At 31.5% G+C, this 19,496-nt stretch overlaps 2 protein-coding genes across 3 annotated transcripts; one reads left to right on the forward strand and one right to left on the reverse strand.

Annotated features, from left to right (window-relative positions):
- Nucleotides 1-5,572: 5,572 nt before the first annotated feature.
- Nucleotides 5,573-8,288, reverse strand: LOC133315634 (uncharacterized). Its single transcript, XM_061517301.1, has 6 exons — nt 7,876-8,288; nt 7,561-7,695; nt 7,397-7,472; nt 7,075-7,169; nt 6,106-6,273; nt 5,573-6,007 (listed from the first exon to the last, which is right to left on the reverse strand). Exons 1-6 carry the CDS (start codon nt 8,201-8,203, stop codon nt 5,841-5,843), a joined length of 969 nt encoding a protein of 322 aa, XP_061373285.1. The 5' UTR covers nt 8,204-8,288; the 3' UTR covers nt 5,573-5,840.
- A 5,085-nt stretch (nt 8,289-13,373) lies between these two features.
- LOC133315635 (uncharacterized) lies at nt 13,374-15,424 on the forward strand. Of its 2 annotated transcripts, none has more exons than XR_009752109.1 (3): nt 13,374-13,634; nt 14,201-14,647; nt 14,742-15,424. XR_009752109.1 is itself a non-coding variant. In XM_061517302.1 (3 exons), the coding sequence occupies exons 1-3, from the start codon at nt 13,554-13,556 to the stop codon at nt 15,257-15,259; spliced, it is 930 nt and encodes a 309-aa protein (XP_061373286.1). In that variant the 5' UTR covers nt 13,374-13,553; the 3' UTR covers nt 15,260-15,424. The 2 variants fall into 2 exon arrangements, 1 of the variants encoding a protein (XP_061373286.1); XM_061517302.1 differs by having other exon boundaries at nt 14,317-14,647.
- The last annotated feature ends 4,072 nt before the right edge of the window (nt 15,425-19,496 follow it).

A 19,496-nucleotide genomic window follows, 5' to 3' on the forward strand; every position in this document is an offset into this window, starting at 1 on the left:
TCATTCTTGTCTCTGATCTCTCTCTCTAATATGATTTGATCTCTCTATCTGATATTATATCTCTCTCATCCCAATTCTAACTTTTTTGATTAAAGCTTCTATCTTTATAACGTGTTGATGGATATTATTAATTTAGTTTTATTTTTTGTTAAATTATTAAATATTAAATGAAATATACACTATATAAATTAAAAATATTATTTAATATTAAAACGTGTCCCAACGTGTCGAAATCCATAATTTTTTAGGATTGACGTGTCGGAGTGTCGTGTCGTGTCACGTGTCGTATCGGTGCTACATAGAGGATAATATTATAGTAGCAAAGGAGCTGGTTCATTCTATGGGGAGAGTAAAAGGAAAGAAAGGTATAATGGCAATCAAACTGGACCTTGAAAAAGCTTATGATAAACTCAGTTGGAGTTTTATCTATAAAGTGCTTATTGAAGTTCAGTTTCCTGATTGAATGATTGGTGTTATAATGGCTTCTATAACTTCTAATCGTTCGAGGGTCTTGATAAATGGTGTGGCTTCGGATTGCATAGTTCCTCAGAGAGGAATTCGTCAAGGGGATCCAATATCTCCTTATATTTTTGTGTTGTGTGTTGAGAAGCTTTCCCACTTGATCGCTGAAAAAGTGACTATGGGTTCGTGGAAGCCTATTAGAGTCTGCAGAAGAGGGCCGAGTGTATCCCGCCTTTTATTTGCAGATGATATCATTCTCTTTGCGGAAGCAGATATGGAGCAAGCTAAGGTGATTATGGATTGTATTAATCTCTTTTGTGAGATGTCGGGGCAAAGTGTTAGTGCAAATAAATCTTTGATTTATTTTTCCCCGAATACTGATACTCAAGTTGCTACAAGGATTGTCAACAGAATGGGCTTTAAGCGCACTTCTAGTATTGGCAGATATTTAGGCTCTATTGTTAAACAAGGGAGATATATTAAAGCAAACTATGGAGCTATCAAGGATAGGATACGTTCAAAACTGGATGGTTGGAAAAGCCATTGCCTTTCTTTTGCTGGTCGAGTTACTTTGGTGAAATCGGTCATTGCTGCAATCCCTTCTTTCCATATGCAGAATGGTCTTTTACCAGTAACGTTTTGTGATGAAATTGAGCAGATACAAAGGGCTTTCATTTGGGGAGATCAGGATAGCAGAAGCCGGGCTCATTTAGTAGCTTGGGATCAAATGTATAAACCCAAAGATAGAGGTGGTTTGGGAATAATTAACCTTCGACTCCAAAATGAAGCTTATATTCATAAACTGGCGTGGAAGGTGTTAACTAAGAAAGATGATTTATGGGTTAAGATTTTAGTAGCCAAGTATGGTAGAGGTCAAGACTTAAGGAGAGGTATAAAGGCAAAATCATATGACTCTAAACTTTGGCGTGATCTTGCTAAATGTTGGAGTAATTTCCTTGCTGGTCTTAGATGGGAAATAGCAGATGGTTCTGAAGTAAAGCTTTGGACTGATAACTGGTTGGGATGGGAGGAAAATTTGCAGCAGTTGTCGAGCAATCAGGTGCCGTGGGAGGAGAGTCAGAAATCAATTGCAGATTACATGGTGGATGATGGTTTCCGTCTTGAAGTTGTTCATCAATTTCTGGAGTCAGATTTGGCTGATGCAGTAACAAATCATCTCAGGCTTATTCCAAGGAATGGGGAGGATAGATTAGTTTGGATCAATAATCATCACTCAACTTCTTTGGTTAAGGTCGCTTACTGTAATCTTATGAACTTCCCAGCAGATGTTCACACTAGCTTATGGAAAAAAGTTTGGTCGTGGAATGGACCAGAACGAGTGAAAGTGTTTATGTGGATGACTTTGCTTGCTAAACTTTCAGTGCGCAGCAGAACCAGTAAGTGGAGCGGAGGTTAAAATGTCTGTCCCAGTTGTCCAAATCATGAGGAAACTATTATTCATGTTCTTCGTGATTGTAGACATGCTAGAAAAATTTGGCAATCTTGGTTTACAGGTTCGATACCCAATTCCTTTATGAATTCGAATTTGCAGGATTGGTTGACTTTAAATATCGATAACATGTGGTCCTCCAATAAAGTGAAGGACTGGAGGGATATTTTCTTTACTACTTGTTGGTTTTTGTGGAAGTGGAGAAATTTGGAGATCCATGAAGATCATTTCTGTCATGATGAGCAATCACAGGCTTCAATTTGGATGTTTGTCCAACAGATTCTGCAAGCCCGAATTTATCAGCGCCGTGGTGATTCCAACGATAGAGTTTGGACAGCCCCCAAGCAAGGGTGGGTTAAGTTGAATTGTGATGGAGCTTCTTCTAGTGGCATGAAAAAAGCTAGTTGTGGTGGTATATTGAGAGATCACAATGGATCCTTTTTGTGAAGCTTCTATTGTAATTTAGGTTCCTGCAATCCTCTTGATGCAGAATTATGGGGATTACTGAAAGGTTTGGAACTGCTTTGGGGAACATGATTAAAAAGAATAGAGCTAGAATGTGATTCTAGCCAAGCCATACAGATGTTAAAGGAGCAGCATGAAGATCCTAGGGACTCTCAAGTCACTAGCAGATTGAGATTATGGTTAAAAGCAGATTGGACTATTCATCTTGTTCATACCAAGAGAGAAAACAACAAATGTGCTCATTGGTTAGCTAAAGCTGGGCAGACTAATAATCTCTATTTCAAGATTTTTAAAGATCCTCCTCCTCAGTTGATGGAACTTATAGTTGCTGATGCTAGAAATATGTCTAGCTTGTTAGTTTCTGATTTATAATTTCTTTCTATTTCTGGGGCTTAGCCCCTCTTTATTTACAAAAAAAAAAAAAAAAACTCACAAGACACAAAGGTTGGATAAGAGTAAAAAATTTAATAAACAATCTGATAGCATAATTAAATAGTAATTAAATGTATAAAAAATAGTACTTAGAAAGTATTGGGAATTGGGACATATTATTCTTTGTATCAGAATTTTATATATTTTTAAATTGATTTTTAAACTACTAATTATTTTTACTTATTTATAGATAAGTCTTGTTTTAATTTATTAAAAAAATTATATTTATGGTTTTAAATAAAATATATAAAATAACTTAAAAGTTTAAGAATAGAAAAATTTCTTAAAAAATATTAAAAGTGACTTTTAAATTAATTGTTAATATTGATACTAATGATTAGGCGATTAGCTATGATGGTGGCACCTAGATGGCTGACAGTATTAGCGGCTGGTGCGAGCTGGTTTTGTGTGCTCCGGTTCCAAGAAAAAATTGATAGGACCGAGGTGAGAGAAAAAGAGAAAAGATTGAGAAGAGAAAAAGAGAAAAAAAAAATCAGTCCACGTGTCAATTTGTGAATAGAAGGATCATAATAGTCTTAGACTATATTAAAAAAATTCACTCGATGCAATGACATGGATTAACTGGGAATAATAATCTTATATTTCAAGCAAAAATTTTAGAAGAATAGAAAAAAGCCATATTGGATACGTTGTTTCTTATTCTGTTCAATTCTAACCCAATTCACTTTTAGATTAACTTATCATGATATTAATAAGATAAAATAAGCTAACAAAACTATCATTTCCTCTTAAATCACCAAATAATGAAAAATAAATAAGTAATATTATATCCTATTTAATGAGGTTATTCGGTCCGAACTCTTTATATTTTACATTATTTTTATATATCGTTGCAGTGTCCTATTCCTATTTCCTTGTTTATAATAAAAATAATTATATTTAGTTCCTCCTAGCAATTCCTGATTTTAACTCATTTTTATGTTGCAATTATGCCCATTATGTTCTATTACATTATACTGATTTGATTCCCGTCTGCACGCATTGGACATTTATATCGTAGCTAGTGGCCAGTTTCATACATTTACTTGTCATTGCAATTTTATCTTTATCTCAATTATCTTCCTTGATTTTTATTAATTTATTTTTGTTTATATTATTAGTCTGTGGCCATCCAGTCACTTTAATAATTTAACCGTCTTCATGGAATATAGAATTTCAGTAAGCGTGACAAGAAATAATTCCGACTAAAAATAATGTATAATTTTTTTTTGGTGGATAAAATAATGTATAATTTAATTCATAGATACATTTCAAATGGCCTTTTAATAAAAGATGTTAAATTAGCTTTGAAGTTATTTGATTTAAAATTAGGGTCATGAAATTAAAATAATAATAAAACAATTGTGCTAAATTAAAGTTTGTTATACAAACCATATCATTTGACATATAAAATAACTAAATAAACATAAATATCAAATCAAAATAATACAATTTTATAAAAAAAAATGTTTAAAATTATTGTCAGAAGTATAAAAAATAATAAAAAATACATATAATGTAGAAAGACAAACCAATTACAAAAAATTAAGAGATTAGGACACTCAAAATTACCCATGAAATTCCTTTAGTTAAATACTATAGGAAATATTTTTTCTAAGCCATCTACATACAAGAGAAGCAGAAAATTGTAAAGCAGCTTCCCAGATCCTTCCGTAAGTGTCCGAGTTTTTTCTTTATTAATAAAAAATGCGAGAATTACCCCCCTCGGAATATGGAATATGCACAACACGGTCCAAGGTAGTCAAAATCAAAATTTTACCTAAAATCGAAAAGGGAATAAAAAATCGTAAATCGTAAAATCGTAATAAAAATCGTAGATTTTACCTGCACTCTAAAATTAAATTTTTATATACATATGCTTATGTATAAAAAAAAAAATAAGAAAAATAGACTACCTGCCACCATCCTTATACATTTGTATACAATTGTCACTCTAAGGGTCTAAGCTAATAAATCATTTAAGTTATTATCATCGAAGACATTTTGTTCCACGTAATCTTCAACTACATCATTCAAAATTGTCTTCATCTAAACTTTCATCATGAGATAAAGTTTCTTCATTTTTCATAATCCATTCATCTTCGGATGAAACATCAGCAATGTTATATTCAACAATTTTTCTAACTTGCTTAACATCATTCTAATAGTTAAAATCGAGATTTAAATATTAAAATCGGACTTAAGTAAATGTCTAAATCGGAATTTTATATTAGAAAGGATTTTAAGTGAAATCTAAATCGTTTTAGCAAAAATAAATCGTTAAAATCGGATTTTAAGATTTAAATCTCAATTTTAACTACCATGACACGGCCCTAACAAAAACACTTACACAACATAAATTAAAAAACAGGTTAAAAGTTACAAAAAAAAATTAAAATTAAAATTAAAATTAAAATCTTCAACACCAACAAAACCACTTTATTTTATTGGTTAACACAACACAAATAACCTTTTGACTTTAAAGTGTATCGCTAACCAATAATACACAACCTCAAAGTATTTTGTTCATTATACTAGTTGACCCAACATAATAAGACATAAATAACATATAAAAAGATATTTTGTATTTGTGAATTGACACGAAATCTGACATATTTTTTCATATCATTTTTTGTCAAACACAATACAAATTTAAAAACAAATCAACCTGAATACGAATTTTTCGTGTTATGTTCTCATTGTGTTGGCAGATTGTGTTGAAAATCGTTACAACTATATGACAGAAGGACATAAAATGTCAGTTTTTGCAGTCCAATAATTGTATAATCAAACAAGTTGAAGCAAAAGAGAGACTATTGTGTTCATCCCGAGAGAGATGTTTTATTGAATGTATACCCAGATTTTCCATAACAATATGTGGTGCCAAAGCACCACCATTACTACAAGATAAACAGTAGAGCAAAACATATATCGTTTAATAAGACCCACCAAACTTAGTAGAAGCCAACTTATTTGAATTACCCATATAGAATTGTATATAAATTATAGGTTTAAACTGACTGTAGTTTTTCTACCTATGCTCACTGACCCTGGAAGACTGTCCTACTGCATGTTCCATCTCAGAAAACCATTTCCCAATCCGCGTGTGCTCTACCATATCTCTACCTGACTTGAGGTGGCGTATGGGTCGTAGAACACCAAATACAGCAAGATCTGCTAAATTAGGATCCAATCCACCTGCCAAAATGAAGAATATAAGCACTTACGATTCTTCATGACAAGATACATACCTAATAATTTTTGTATCCTATGTAAATCATACTGGTTGAACATACCAAGAAATTTTCGGCCATTCAGAGCATCAACAAAGTGTTCCGCAGCACCATACAACGCTGCACGCTCATCAGTGATTTTGTGTTTCTCCTTCAATTTCTTTGACACAAAATACATAGCTGCAGCCCCACCATACTTTGCCACTAACCTCTCATATAAACTGAAATTTCCTGCATAATTAGAGGAAACTTCAAAAATGGTTTAGCCTCACCATAACACGCTAGACTTCAGGACAAAAAGCAGAAAAGGAAAAAGAAAGAAGCAAAAAGTGAAGGGTAACGCACAAAAATAATCATGCTTGTAAATCTTGATAAATATTGTTCCACAAAAGGCATACAACTACTATATTTTTTGTTTTTAAGACTGAGTAGGAAAAACAGAAACAGAAAGTGAGGTGCATTTTATTCTATAATAAGTTGAAAGAAAACTTCCTCTCTCCCTCTCTTGGTGTGTTTTGAAAATATATAATTTTTACAGATACAGTTGTACAGGGCTTACTTAAATTTGAACAGGGTAAAACAGTTTGATGAATCAGGAGATATATTTACAGTCATGCATCTGCAGAGACAGGTTAACATCCATCCCATTATGCATATTTTAGGGTCACCACAGAATAATCACAAATTTACAAGAAGAAACTAAATGTAATGAAATATTGATTCTAATAAATGAGTTCTCTTCATATTCAGAGAACACCAATTTCAAGCAATATGAAACTAGGAGAAAATGAAACATAATTAATCGATGTCTACTATTTTTGGAGAAAATATGTACATCAAAGAGCAACAAAATTCTATGGGATCTCTATCCCAGAACACATAATCTGCTCATTGTTCACTTGTTAGCAGCAACCTAGAATTAATAACAAAGTATCATTTGTGCTTATATATATTAAATAATTTCTTAGTTTTCTGAAAGTAAGAAAAAAAAATAACAGTTTACAACAGACAAACTTTTAGTCAAAATCTTACCTTGAGTGGTGATATAGTCAAATGATTCAAGAGCCTCAGAAACAGTTCGATATATGTTTGGTGACAAAACATGCACCAAGTGATTATCCACCCACCTATACAACAAGTCAAAGCATAAAGTTCATGTGATACATCAGGGTTAAAGCTAGACGTACTTAATCTTGCATCCAATATGACATAAAGGACAATCAATAGTTGTGCGAAAACAAGACTCCTAATAATGGCAGATATATTTAACCAGAGAAGAGAGCTAGCATCAACCTACCAAGTAGTCCAAAGAAAACTAAAAGAAATAATTAGAAAAGGATAATAACCAACATACTCACGCCACTTCTTCTCTTCGTCTGCATTTAGGTCATAATCTGGATGTATCCTTTTGATCAACTTATCAATTATTTCTGCCAAAAAAGGGGTGAGTTTACAACGACTATTATAATGTTCTATACAATATACCACAAATGAAAGTATAATAAGACAGTTATGAACCTGAAGAATCAACCATTTGTTCGCCATCAACTGTAACTATAGGCACCTTCTTGTAATCAGACCATTTGATTTCCTTCTTGTTCATCGGGTTTACTTCCACCACTTTGTATGGAACATTATAATAGTCTAGGAACGCTGGGAAAATCAATGCAAGAAAAATAGGAAATTCAATCTTTTAGATAAAACTATTTCCCTTACAGTCACAGAGGCAATTTAAAGTTTCATTTCAACTCTATTACCTTAATACATTAATTTATTATTCTATTAATCATAAAAAAAAAAATTCAAGTGTGAGAGTGTTATAATGAAATTCACCTTTAACCTTGTTGCAGAAAGGACAAGCCTCGTACTGAAAGAGAACAACTTCTTTGGGTTTGAAGCAATCTTCACCCTTTGCTTGAACGTCTTGAGCTAGAGATGTAGCAGCAGAACTATAACTAAACCCTGCGACACTGCGAGCAACAGAGGGACTTGATAGACCCAAGCGATCAACGAACTTGTGATGGTTAGAACTCCCGCATGTGCCATATGGAGCTAGTCGCGGTGGTTGCCGAAGGGTGGCACCGGCACCGGCGCCGGAGACGGCGGTGGAATTGGTTCTTAAGGCTCTGCCAATAAATATCAGTCTATTAACGCCTCTCATCCTCGCCAATCTAACCCAACAAACACTCGATGTCACCGTTTCAGAGAGGAAACTTCTGGTTTTAGCTTAACCAGAGCCCAAACAAACTTGGGCCGTCATTTTTATTTTTTATTTTTTTAATAAAATCTTAATTTATAATCTATGCAATTTATAGGGTATGGGAATGTCCTCTTCAAACTGCATTGGTCGTATTTTTATTTTATTTTTTCATTTTGTCATTATGATTTAGTTATATTTCTAATGGGTTTTATAATTTTCATATTACATGATAAAAGAATTCTTATGCCATAGAAACAAAAAGTCATGTGAGATTCATATGTTAAAAAAAGTTATATGTGAAATCTATGTCAACATGAAAATTGAAGGGTGTGTAGAAAAATTTTGCTTCTCATATTATATGAAAATTATAAAACCCATTTTTAATTTAACAATAAAGCAATTATTCCTTAGCAAATTACTAGATTGAAAACTATTCACTACCAATCACCAATTGCATGTTGCAAGGGATATTTCAACTTAATTATTTATCTCAAATCCGTGCTTTGAAAATATAGCAGTTTAAATTCAAAAAACATTGAAAATTTTGTATGTGGTATCTAATTCCTTACTAAACAAATCCAGGAGTTTAAACTCGAATTCCTTCGCCTCTTTTCCTTCTTTTTTTATTTAAATATGGTATTTTTTTTTCAATTACTATCATTTAGTATTAACGTTTATAATTGCATAAAAAATTAATATGCAAATTTTCTAATAAGTTAACCTAGGTGGCAAAATGGATCCAATCTGTTGGGTTGATATGTTCAGCCTGCCACAATTGGGAGAAAAGTTTTAATGCATTGGATCCACCGAATTTGGTGCTCCCTTTTTGAAATAGGAAAAAAATTTATGATTTAAAGAAAAATATAAAATAAAAATATGGATGAAAAGGAGAAAAAATTTCTTATTTAGTAAAAGAGAAAACCGAATTTGGTGATCCCTAGGGGTGTAAATAAACTGGGCTAAGCTGGGCTTTGGTTAAAATAACTTAAGTCTGTGTAAAATATTTTAGGTCTAGCCTAACCTATTAGCTTTATTAGGTCCAAATTATAAGTCTAGTTTGACTTATATTTAAGGGATAGGATATTGTGACACCCAAGTTATGTTACACCCATGTGACATCCAGTCAATCTCATCGTTAGATCGCTTATGTTGATCCAACGATTATATTTATTTCCATCTTTGTATGGTCATGATTTCCCAAATTTAATATTTAATATTTATTTCTACCTTTGTATGGTTATGATTTCCCATATTTAATGCTTTCACTTTAAATTTGGGAAATTATGACCATACAAAGATGGAAATAAATATAACCGTTGGATCAACATAAGCGATCTAACAGTGAGATTGACTGGGTGTCACATGGGTGTAACATAACTTGGGTGTCACAATATCCTATCCCATAAAAGAAAGCATAGGCCTAGTTTTTTAAATAGACTTTTTGAAAAGTCTAGGTCTACTCTATTTGAATATATTTAATAAGTTGAGTATGATCTAATATAGACTAAATCGTAGGTTCCTGTGAGCCTGCATATCCCATTTACAACCTAATGATCCCAATACATTGAAGTTTTCTCTAAAAAGAAAGGGTTGGGTTGTGATCCCATTTTGCCAACTCATACTTTATTTATGACCAATGTAATCCATATATAGAGGAAAATAGTTCCTAAAAACTTTTGGACTGAATATTTATTATTAGGGCATTATTTTTCTACGATTGTGGCAAAGAAGTAATATATGTTACAGAGACATTCCTTTTTTTTTTAAAAAGTGGACACACCAATGTAAACAAAAAAAAGTCATTTGCCTATATACTTCAGAGTATACTTTTTGTGGCAGACAACTCTTTCTGCAATAAAAACATAAATAATTTTCAGTAATTATTAACATACATTTAGACTTTGAAATGGAGAAAAATTAAGAAAGTAGGAAATAAAATTAAATAACATTATTAAACTCATAAAATATTATATATTTTAAATTTTTTTATTTTTTAAACGAGTTAACCTGCCATAAAACAAATTAGGTTGATATTTTTAACCTTCTTTCAAGAGGTGGAGCAACTCATTACACATCATTTTTTATGAGTTAGGGGCATGTCGGAGTGAACCATCCTAATTTGTCATATCATGATTAACTGTCAGTTCGAATTTATCAATATTTTGGTCAATTTTTTTTAAATAAAAGTTAATCACTAAATAAAAATGTCATAATGAAATCAATAATTATATTACATTAAACTATGATAAAAAAGTTTAAGAAAAATTACTTAATTTTTTAATTTATTTTTTCTTGGAAAATCACACATGTCGTTATTAATTTATCTTCTTTTAAAAATTGAATTAAACTCTTTAAATTAGTTGTGTTTATCTTTTTATTACTTTTTTCAATTCATTTTTTTAATATTTTGTTTACGTTGATTGTTAATTATATGTATTTTCAGTATTTTTATTTTATTTTATTTTTAAATTTAAATATACCCACATGAATGGTCGGGTTGTAATTGAAATTTTCACATGAATGCTCGGGTTGTAATTGAAATTTTCCACACAACTCACTCAGTTAGCGGATAAACTTTGATCTCTGGTTTTCGGCAAAAATAAAATAAAATAATGGTTTTTAATTAAATAATTACGTATTTATTACAATTTTGGGAAAAATTACGGATCTGTTGCACATTGTGACGTCCCATTGAGGCGTTTCACCCTAAGGGGAAGATGCTCAAATAGGACGTCTCTCATGAGATGTTGACACGTGTCACTTTTTTTTAAAATAAAAATTAATTTAATTATAAAACTTTTAAAGGCCATAACTTTTGACTCGAGTATCCAAATCAGGTAATTCTTTTTTTGATTTCACATAACTTTTTGAGATCTACGCAATGACATCACATTTGACATATTTTATTTCTTACAAACACAATTTTAATTTGCAAGAATGGTATTATAAGAGCGGTTAAACCCAGAAGCCTTTGAGTTCTGGATTTGTGATTTAATATAAAAAGATAAATAAAATTTTGATTTGTGATTTAAATTTTTTTATAATAATTTTTTTATTATAACAAAAATTTGGTTTGTGATTTAAATTCAAAATAAAAATAAAAATTATTATTAATAAGGAAAACAAAATAAAGATTTGATTTGTGATTTAAACTAAAAATCAATTTGAAAAATCTGTAGAAATAAAGGAAATAATTAAATAAATATTCTAAATTTCTAAGGAAGAAGGGTATTATTTTTAAAATTAATGATTAATGCTATAAGCTTCTGGATTATTATTCGTGGTCTGAAATTACTTACGAATGTTTTTCAAAAATAAAATTACCTAAATTAGGCGTGATTGCCTCTTGATTGAAACCCAATTTAGACGTGATTGTGATGTGTTAGGTTTTGACACCTGTTGACACGTGTCACATTTTTTAAGTTAGAAGCCTCTGAGTTCTGCGTTGGTGATTTAATACAAAAAATAAATCAAGATTTGATGTGTGATTTAAATTAAAAAATATTTTTTTTATTTTTATTATAAAAAAATTGGTTTGTGATTTAAATTAAAAGTAACAATTATTATTAATAAGAAAAACAAAATAAAGATTTGATTTGTGATTTAAACTCTAAAATTAATTTGAAAAATCTGTATTAATAAAGGAAATAATTAAATAAATATTCTAAATATCCAAGGAAGAAGGATTACCGGATTTAAATTTAAATTATGTTGGTGAGAAATAAAATATATCAAATGAGATGTCATTGCGTAGATCTCGAAAAGTTATGTGGAATCAAAAAAAGAATTACATGATTTGGATACTCGAGTCAAAAGTTATGGCCTTTAGAAGTTTTATGATCAAATTATTTTTTTTTTTTGGAAAAAAGAAAGTGACACGTGTCAACACCTAATGAGAGACGCCTCATTTGGGCGTCTTCCCCTTAGGGTGAGATGCCTCAATGGGGCGTCACAATGTACAATAGATCTGTAAATTTTTTTCAAAACTGCAATAAATACGTAATTATTTAATTAAAAATATTATTTTAATTTTTTTCCCTCTCGCGTTCCCGAAGTCACCCCTCTCTTTCAAGAGGATTCGCGGCATGTCAAGCCTTGGTAAGGTTCTTCGCTTTGCATCGAATTAAACCACATGCTCCACCGCTTGTGCGGGCCCCCGTCAATTCCTTTGAGTTTCATTCTTGCGAACGTACTCCCCAGGCGGGATACTTAACGCGTTAGCTACAGCATTCCACGGGTCGATACTGATTTTCATTTTATAGAAGATGAGACATATTACAAAAGATGACGATATTTTTATAATATGTTAAGATTATATGAATTTTTTTCTTAGTAGATAAAATTATATGAATTTAGATATGAAAGAAAGAAATAAAAAATAAAAACGGATAATATGAAGTAATTGATTTTATATGTTATGATGTGATATGATTTAATTCAAGTTATAAAACATCAATATCTATTTATATTAACATTAGACTTCAAATTATTTATTAAAAGAAATCATAAGATATAAAAAAATAAGAAAAATATTTAGAAGAGATCATGAAAAATACTTTAAAATATTCAAACATACAATTAGAATATTGTAATATATTTTTCATATATTCTAATAAATTACAAGATATTTTTAGATTCAAAAAAAAAATAAAAATAAAACAGTAAAATATATTTTTTAAAAGACATGTATAATTATTTTTAGATAAAGTTGTGAACATGAAAGTTAAATTATACAAAAATATGCAAAATTATTTTCTGATAAAATGAGCTAAGAATGAAAAATAATGGTGGCGCTAATTACCCATACCTCTCACCATTAGGTAAATCCTAATTACTTTACGGAACGAACTTATTGTGTTTACAAATTTACGCAAATCTCATTTGATCTTAACTTACTATTTAATAAATTCATAAATGCTTATTTTAAGATAAATTATTATTTTTTAATTATACAGCTGTGCGAATAAAAAATAAAAGAAAATGCGGTCGCTATTTTTTTTATGGTTGGGTTGGGCCCATAAGAAAATAAATAAAAAAACTAAAAAAGGTCGGTGAGGGTAATACGGGTATCCCACTCTTGCGGCTATAAATACAATCCTATGCCTACTAAACACGCTGCTCGATTATTTTTGGGATTCAGATTTGAGGGTAACAGTCGCCAGAGAAACCCTAACTCTAGGTTTTCTTGTTTTTTGAATTTGTGGCTCAGCGTTCTTGAAACCCAGTAGTGAATCATCAGATTCGCTCTTACATTCGATCGGTTTTGGAGATTTTAAGGAATACCAGACGGTTTTTTTTGTGATAATCGAAGATGTCTCGATGCCTTCCTTTCCCTCCTCCAGGTTATGTGAGGAACGGGTCATCCGGCGAGGCCTTGATCGAATCGATTAAGGTTCGTTCAGCGGTTTCGTTTTTCCGTTTGTGATCAACTGTTATGTGTTGAAATCTGTAAATAAATTCAAGGCCTCTGTTTCTGCGTCGACCCTGTCCCATTATGAGTAACCACTGTCTTGATGAACGATTGAACTGGCTCTTATTTGTATTTGTATCCTACTAGAAACTAATTTGCTACTGTGAACGGGCATAAACCTTGTTTTTGAAATTGATTCTTGATATTTTTGATTCAAGAAATCATTTTCAAGATGACGCGAAGTTTTTTTAAATTAATAAAATGTTTGATGGGATTTTATTTTTCGTTAATTTCTGTGAAAAGAAAAGTTTGAAACGCCATCTTTCTTTCAATGTTTTACGTGGCTCCTTTTTCCACAAATAAGTACTTACGTATCGATGGAAAAAAAATTTAATTTGGGATCATAATACTTTGTTTTCAGGAAAAGATAGATATTTATATTTTCAATAAAGTTTCTCTCAAGCTTTATGAATATTGTCCTAGATTTTTAGATTTTTAAGGGGTCGATATTTCTTACAATTGATGAAACTAATGTTTATGAATAGCAGAAGATGTGAATGCATAAATTTTAATTGGGCTAAACCAAAAGCATGCTTGTATAGCTTGTTTGCTTCTTTGGTTTTTCGTATCTTCTATTTGAAAATGCTGTTCTGGTGATATAAAGCTCCAAAATGAGAAGGCCAAGAAAGAGAGGAAGAAAGAGAAAAGGAGGGAAAAAAAGGCGAAAAGGAAAGAGCTTAAAGTACAGGAAGGAACATTCTCCCATACCAGTGATGGAACAGAGTTCAAGCTCATTGAATTGGAGAAAGTCAAGAGAGAGAAAAGCAGCGGTTGTCTGCAAAAGGGTGATGACAATGAGAATGTACAACTAGAGAGGAGTGATATTACAGAGGAACATGACAATTCAGTTGCTACGGTGGGACCTTTCTCCTCTGACAGTACCCAGAATAGCAGCAAGAGGAAAAGGAGCACCTCGCCATGTAGTCATGATCATGGTGAGGAAGAAAAAAACTGATTATTTTATTTTATTTTATTGTTGTTCCTGTTAACCCATGTTTACACCCTACTTTGGACTGTTTGTTTGTACAGGAGCTATGGTAAAAATTCGATATTCAATCAGAAAACATATAGAACCTGAAGAATCCAAACTAGAAGATCGGTTGGGATCTTCTTCCAAAAATGTTGGAACTGTAGATCCCTTCGCTCAAGATGCTAATGGAAGATATCATCAGTTACGATGTGTAACAAATGCTGAGAGAGACCAGTGCCCGGGAAATTCTTATTCTAGGCATTGTGAAGAATTACAGCGTTCACTCGATGGAGCTGACCCGAAGACAAATATGATTGAAGATGAAAGTTCGAGAATATTATCGGTTTATAACTCTCTATTTCAGAATTGGGTTCCTCCTCCACTTATGTGTGATGGATTCAAGTCAATGGATCAGGACTGGCTCCTCAGCTCGGAACTGCAAAATGAAAGGCCCGTTTCTAAAAAGGCGAAACATATGAATGGTGCCTTGCGGTGTTCAAGCCCATCTCTGTGGCCTCGTGCTCAGTACTTACCCGAGATTGAACTATATGCGTTGCCATATGCTGTTCCATTTTGATTCTGATAAAGTCATGTAGATGGAATAGACCGTAGTATGTAGGCAGTCGGGTTAATTGTAGGTGTTATTTTATTTGTTTTATCTTTTTCAAGAGAAAGCACCCATGTGACGTGAGAACGCCGATTTTGTAATAATTCTTTTCTATAGCATGATTTCACCTACAATTCGGTTTAAATTTTTAAACCCGGGCCTTGGCAATTGCTTAGTTGCTTCCAAGCTCAACCCGGAGCGAGTTATAAAGAATCTGAGATTCTGAAACAACTGGAGAAAATGACAGCGCAGAAATATCTACTAGTGGGGATAGCTTCCATTTAATGCGCATCACGCTCTGGTGTGTTTCTACACTAAAAGACGCCTCCTCTATTTGTTTTGTTTGATTACACAAGGATAAATATATAATCTGAGGATGCTGAAATCTCAAGGACGCCCTAAAAACTTAAGCTATTTTAACTGTCAAAATGCTGACACAAAATGGTATTTTAACACTCAATTACTAATAAGTGTTAATTTATAACAAGTGACTTAAATTGACCAAAATCATCAACAAAATTCATAGAATCACAAGTACAGGCCATGAATATGGTCGCATGCACCTAAGCAGCAGTAATTTCTTATAGACTGCTGCGTATTATAACAAAAGTAAGTAGGCCGCACTAGCATATATAATGAAGCTGATTGTAGTTAGAGGGTTCAAATGTGGCAAGGCTCTACCATGTCAATACAAAACTATACACAGCTTCCGGCTCGCTACAGAGGATAGGAAACAAAACAAGGCAAACTGGTAGAGAGGCAGCAATAAAGGTTGGACGGACAGTCACTACCTCCTACTAATTTCTGATTCTTAATGACAATATTGAGCAGGCCTTATGTGCCTTCCTCTTCTTTTTCTTTTGCTTTGGTGGTTGAAGAACCACTTTGATGGCACCCCAAGAGCACACGACACCCATGATATAAAAGAAAGAGAAAAGAAAAAAAAAATATAATGGGTTGGGTATTTGGTAAATGTAGTTAGGATAAGTAAACAGTAATATAATTTTGAGGATAGGATGCAGAGCAACGTAATTTCCTAATCGACAACTCCTACCTCCCCCTCTACCAAAAAAAAAAAAAGATAGAATGAGAAATTTATGGGATATTGTAATAATTGGCATTGCATCAGGGTGAAATCTTTCAACTTTGGTGATGAATTGGCTGAAAACTGTTTTAAGAGTCATTCAGACACAAGTTTTATTAACTCAAATAAAACTAGAATTTCCACAACTTCACTACACTGATGGTAACCCATTTTATTTTATTTTTTCATCATTTCTTCATAAGCATTGAGAAAATATTATTTTTTAACCAAACTTCTGTGAGTATTATACATCAGGGCATTAATAACTACTTAGCACAACTAAATAATAACCATTTTTGAAAATGAGAAGGCACTTGTTAAATCATTTGATACTCTAGAAGCAAATGTCCTCTAAGAAAAACAAATGCCAAGAATTGGAATATACTTAATATGATACGGTAATAAATTGATGTGAACTCTGAAGTTAAGAAAACCCTTGGGGCCTTTTAAATAACCAAAGCTAGCGGGTAATTTCAGTGGCGGAGCTAGAATTTAATTTTAACTGGGGTCAAAAATTTGACATATAAAATTATTAAAATATTTTCGTAATTATATAAATTTATCAGAAAAAAATTTACTTAAAATTTTTAAAGTACTAGGATTGATGTTATTTTAACAAATAATAAATATTTATTTATTTATTTTTTTGTAAATAATAAATATTTATTTAAAATTTAAAATATAATATAAATTTTTTTTGGTAATCAATATAAAATAAAATTAATAAAGAAAGTGCAAATTATATGTATATATACATATATAAAATTTTCATGTGATTTTTAGAAACATTTTCATGTGATTTTTATGAACAATATTTTAATATGATGTTAATGAAAATTTATTTCTATGATCTTTGTGAATATTTTTTTTATATTTTATATTTTAATTTGGTTTGGGCCTATAAACTTTAGTTTGCAACTTGATAGGCCTTACAGGTCATATTAGATTTTTTAATTTTTTATAATAGGTCAGGCCAAACCTATAAGTCAAGTCTTTAATAGGCTAATAGGCCAATATAAGATCTAAGGGCTCGTTTGGTGGACAGGATATGATAAGGATAGGATATGATATTGGGTTGATAAGGGTAGGATATGATATGAGGTTGATAAGCCTATATCATGTCCTGTGTTTGATGAAGACCTGATTAACAATCTGATAAGATTATGTAGAAGGAGAAAGGAGAAAGAAAAAACAAAATATAATGCAATAAATGCAAATATATTGGATAGCGTGGGGATATATTGGGTAGCGTGACGATATATTGGGTATCCAATATTGGTATCATATCTTGTTGAATCCTAACTCAACTCCCCCCATAGGATATGTATTGAATAGGATAAAATGAGACAATAAGATAAGTTAATCATATCATATTGACCCACAAAACAAGAGATAAAAGTAGGATATAATAAGTTATTCTATCTTATCTTCTTTATCAGGTGCTCCAAACAGGCCCTAAATGTTTTACATAGTCTTAGGCTATCAAAGTCAAAGTCTGACCTAACTTGGTCCATTTATACCCTTAGTCGTGACCTATGAAGAACATTAACGTATAGGGACAACAAACTTCACAATTAAAAAGAAACATGTAACAATCAGTGACAAATGTCTAAAATTATTTAAATGACATTGGATCCATATAAATCATTTAATCAGTGTTTAAATATTTTAAAAATTAAAAAAAAAACAAAGAAGTTGTTAATGGATATGTACAGGAAATTCATACACCATATATATACATATATCTTCATTGATTTTTTTCTTTAGCAGTTTTCACTGATTAATCGCCAAAATTCTCATTCCTGTTGTAAAATCAAATATAAATAACACCAAGAAATAATTCAATTCCATTACCAATAGCAACGGTAGCTTTACATTAAAATAGTTTTTTTTTTTTAAAAGGTAAATATAAAATAACACTCCATTTTCAAAAGAAATAAAATCAATAAATACAACCACACACAAAAAAGTTGTAAATAAAAAAAAAAAAGGCATGAATTTCACTCATGTTAAAAACACCCAATAAAAAATTATGATCTTGGGAGAGGAACATAACATCGTACTTAGTCGCAGAATGACTGAGTTCTGGGTGGTTAAGTGTGAATAAGAAAAAAAAAGTTTGAAGAAAACCCTAATTGGAAAAAGATAAAAGAAGAAGAAGAAGAAATTAAGAAAAAAACAATAAAGCAGTTCCAAATCTTCATCTGTTACCATTGTTACAATTTTAGCTAGGACCAACTTATAACTTTACCTAGGGCCTAATTATAATTACTTATATAATAAATAAAGGGTTTTATTCTTATGCTTTCACCGGAGAAGAATTTTTTTTTTCAGCTGACACAACTTTCGAATGGGTCCCACCATATATTAACTTAAAAAAATAAAATAAAAATTGCACAAAAAACAATATGTCATTGGCATGAAAATAGCCTTCTGTGATCACATAAGCTATTCTCCCATAAATAAAATTTGTTGAAATGTAGCGGGCTAAGTCCTACTCAAATATAACGTGATTAGGCCACTGGGTAGGTCTACCAATAACCAATAACTATATGTCAATCCATTATAGGAAGGAAAAAGGTTAACTATGTCAAAAACGGTGGGCACGTAGTCCTGTCATTGATGATGACAAGTAGAAATGGAGAAGGGTGAAACCATGAAGCTAAAATTTGACGAAGAACTAAATCAGTACCTGTTGGAAAGGTGACAAAAAGAATAAAGTAATAACAGTACATCCCCGTAGCCTATTAAACCCTTTGACAACATTAAACAATTACTAGCATTGATCACGATTTTAGAAAGAAAAAGTTTACATTCTACAACTTGTACATCCTTCAACACACGAAACAAGGTAATAACTGCTCTGCTCCTACAAACAATTTCTCAAACTCAAAGCATGAGAGAAAATGGTAAAAAGAGTGTCATAAGGTTAGAATCAGAGAACAGCAGCTGTTAATATAATGTTTAAGTTATATCGAAGCAGTTGGTCCATTAAAGATCATTTCAAAATACAGGAATAGTAATAGTGATGATAATAATGGGAAGAATCTCCAAATTTGGAGAGTTCCAGACCAAGTTAAAAATCAATTGGAAACTCCAAATTCGATGGAGTACGATAACGTG

This window comes from Gastrolobium bilobum, unplaced genomic scaffold (assembly GCF_033153095.1).
Source record: "Gastrolobium bilobum isolate Gb01-03AN ecotype WA unplaced genomic scaffold, APGP_CSIRO_Gbil_v1 utg4030, whole genome shotgun sequence".
In the NCBI taxonomy this organism is placed as follows: Eukaryota; Viridiplantae; Streptophyta; class Magnoliopsida; order Fabales; family Fabaceae; genus Gastrolobium; species Gastrolobium bilobum.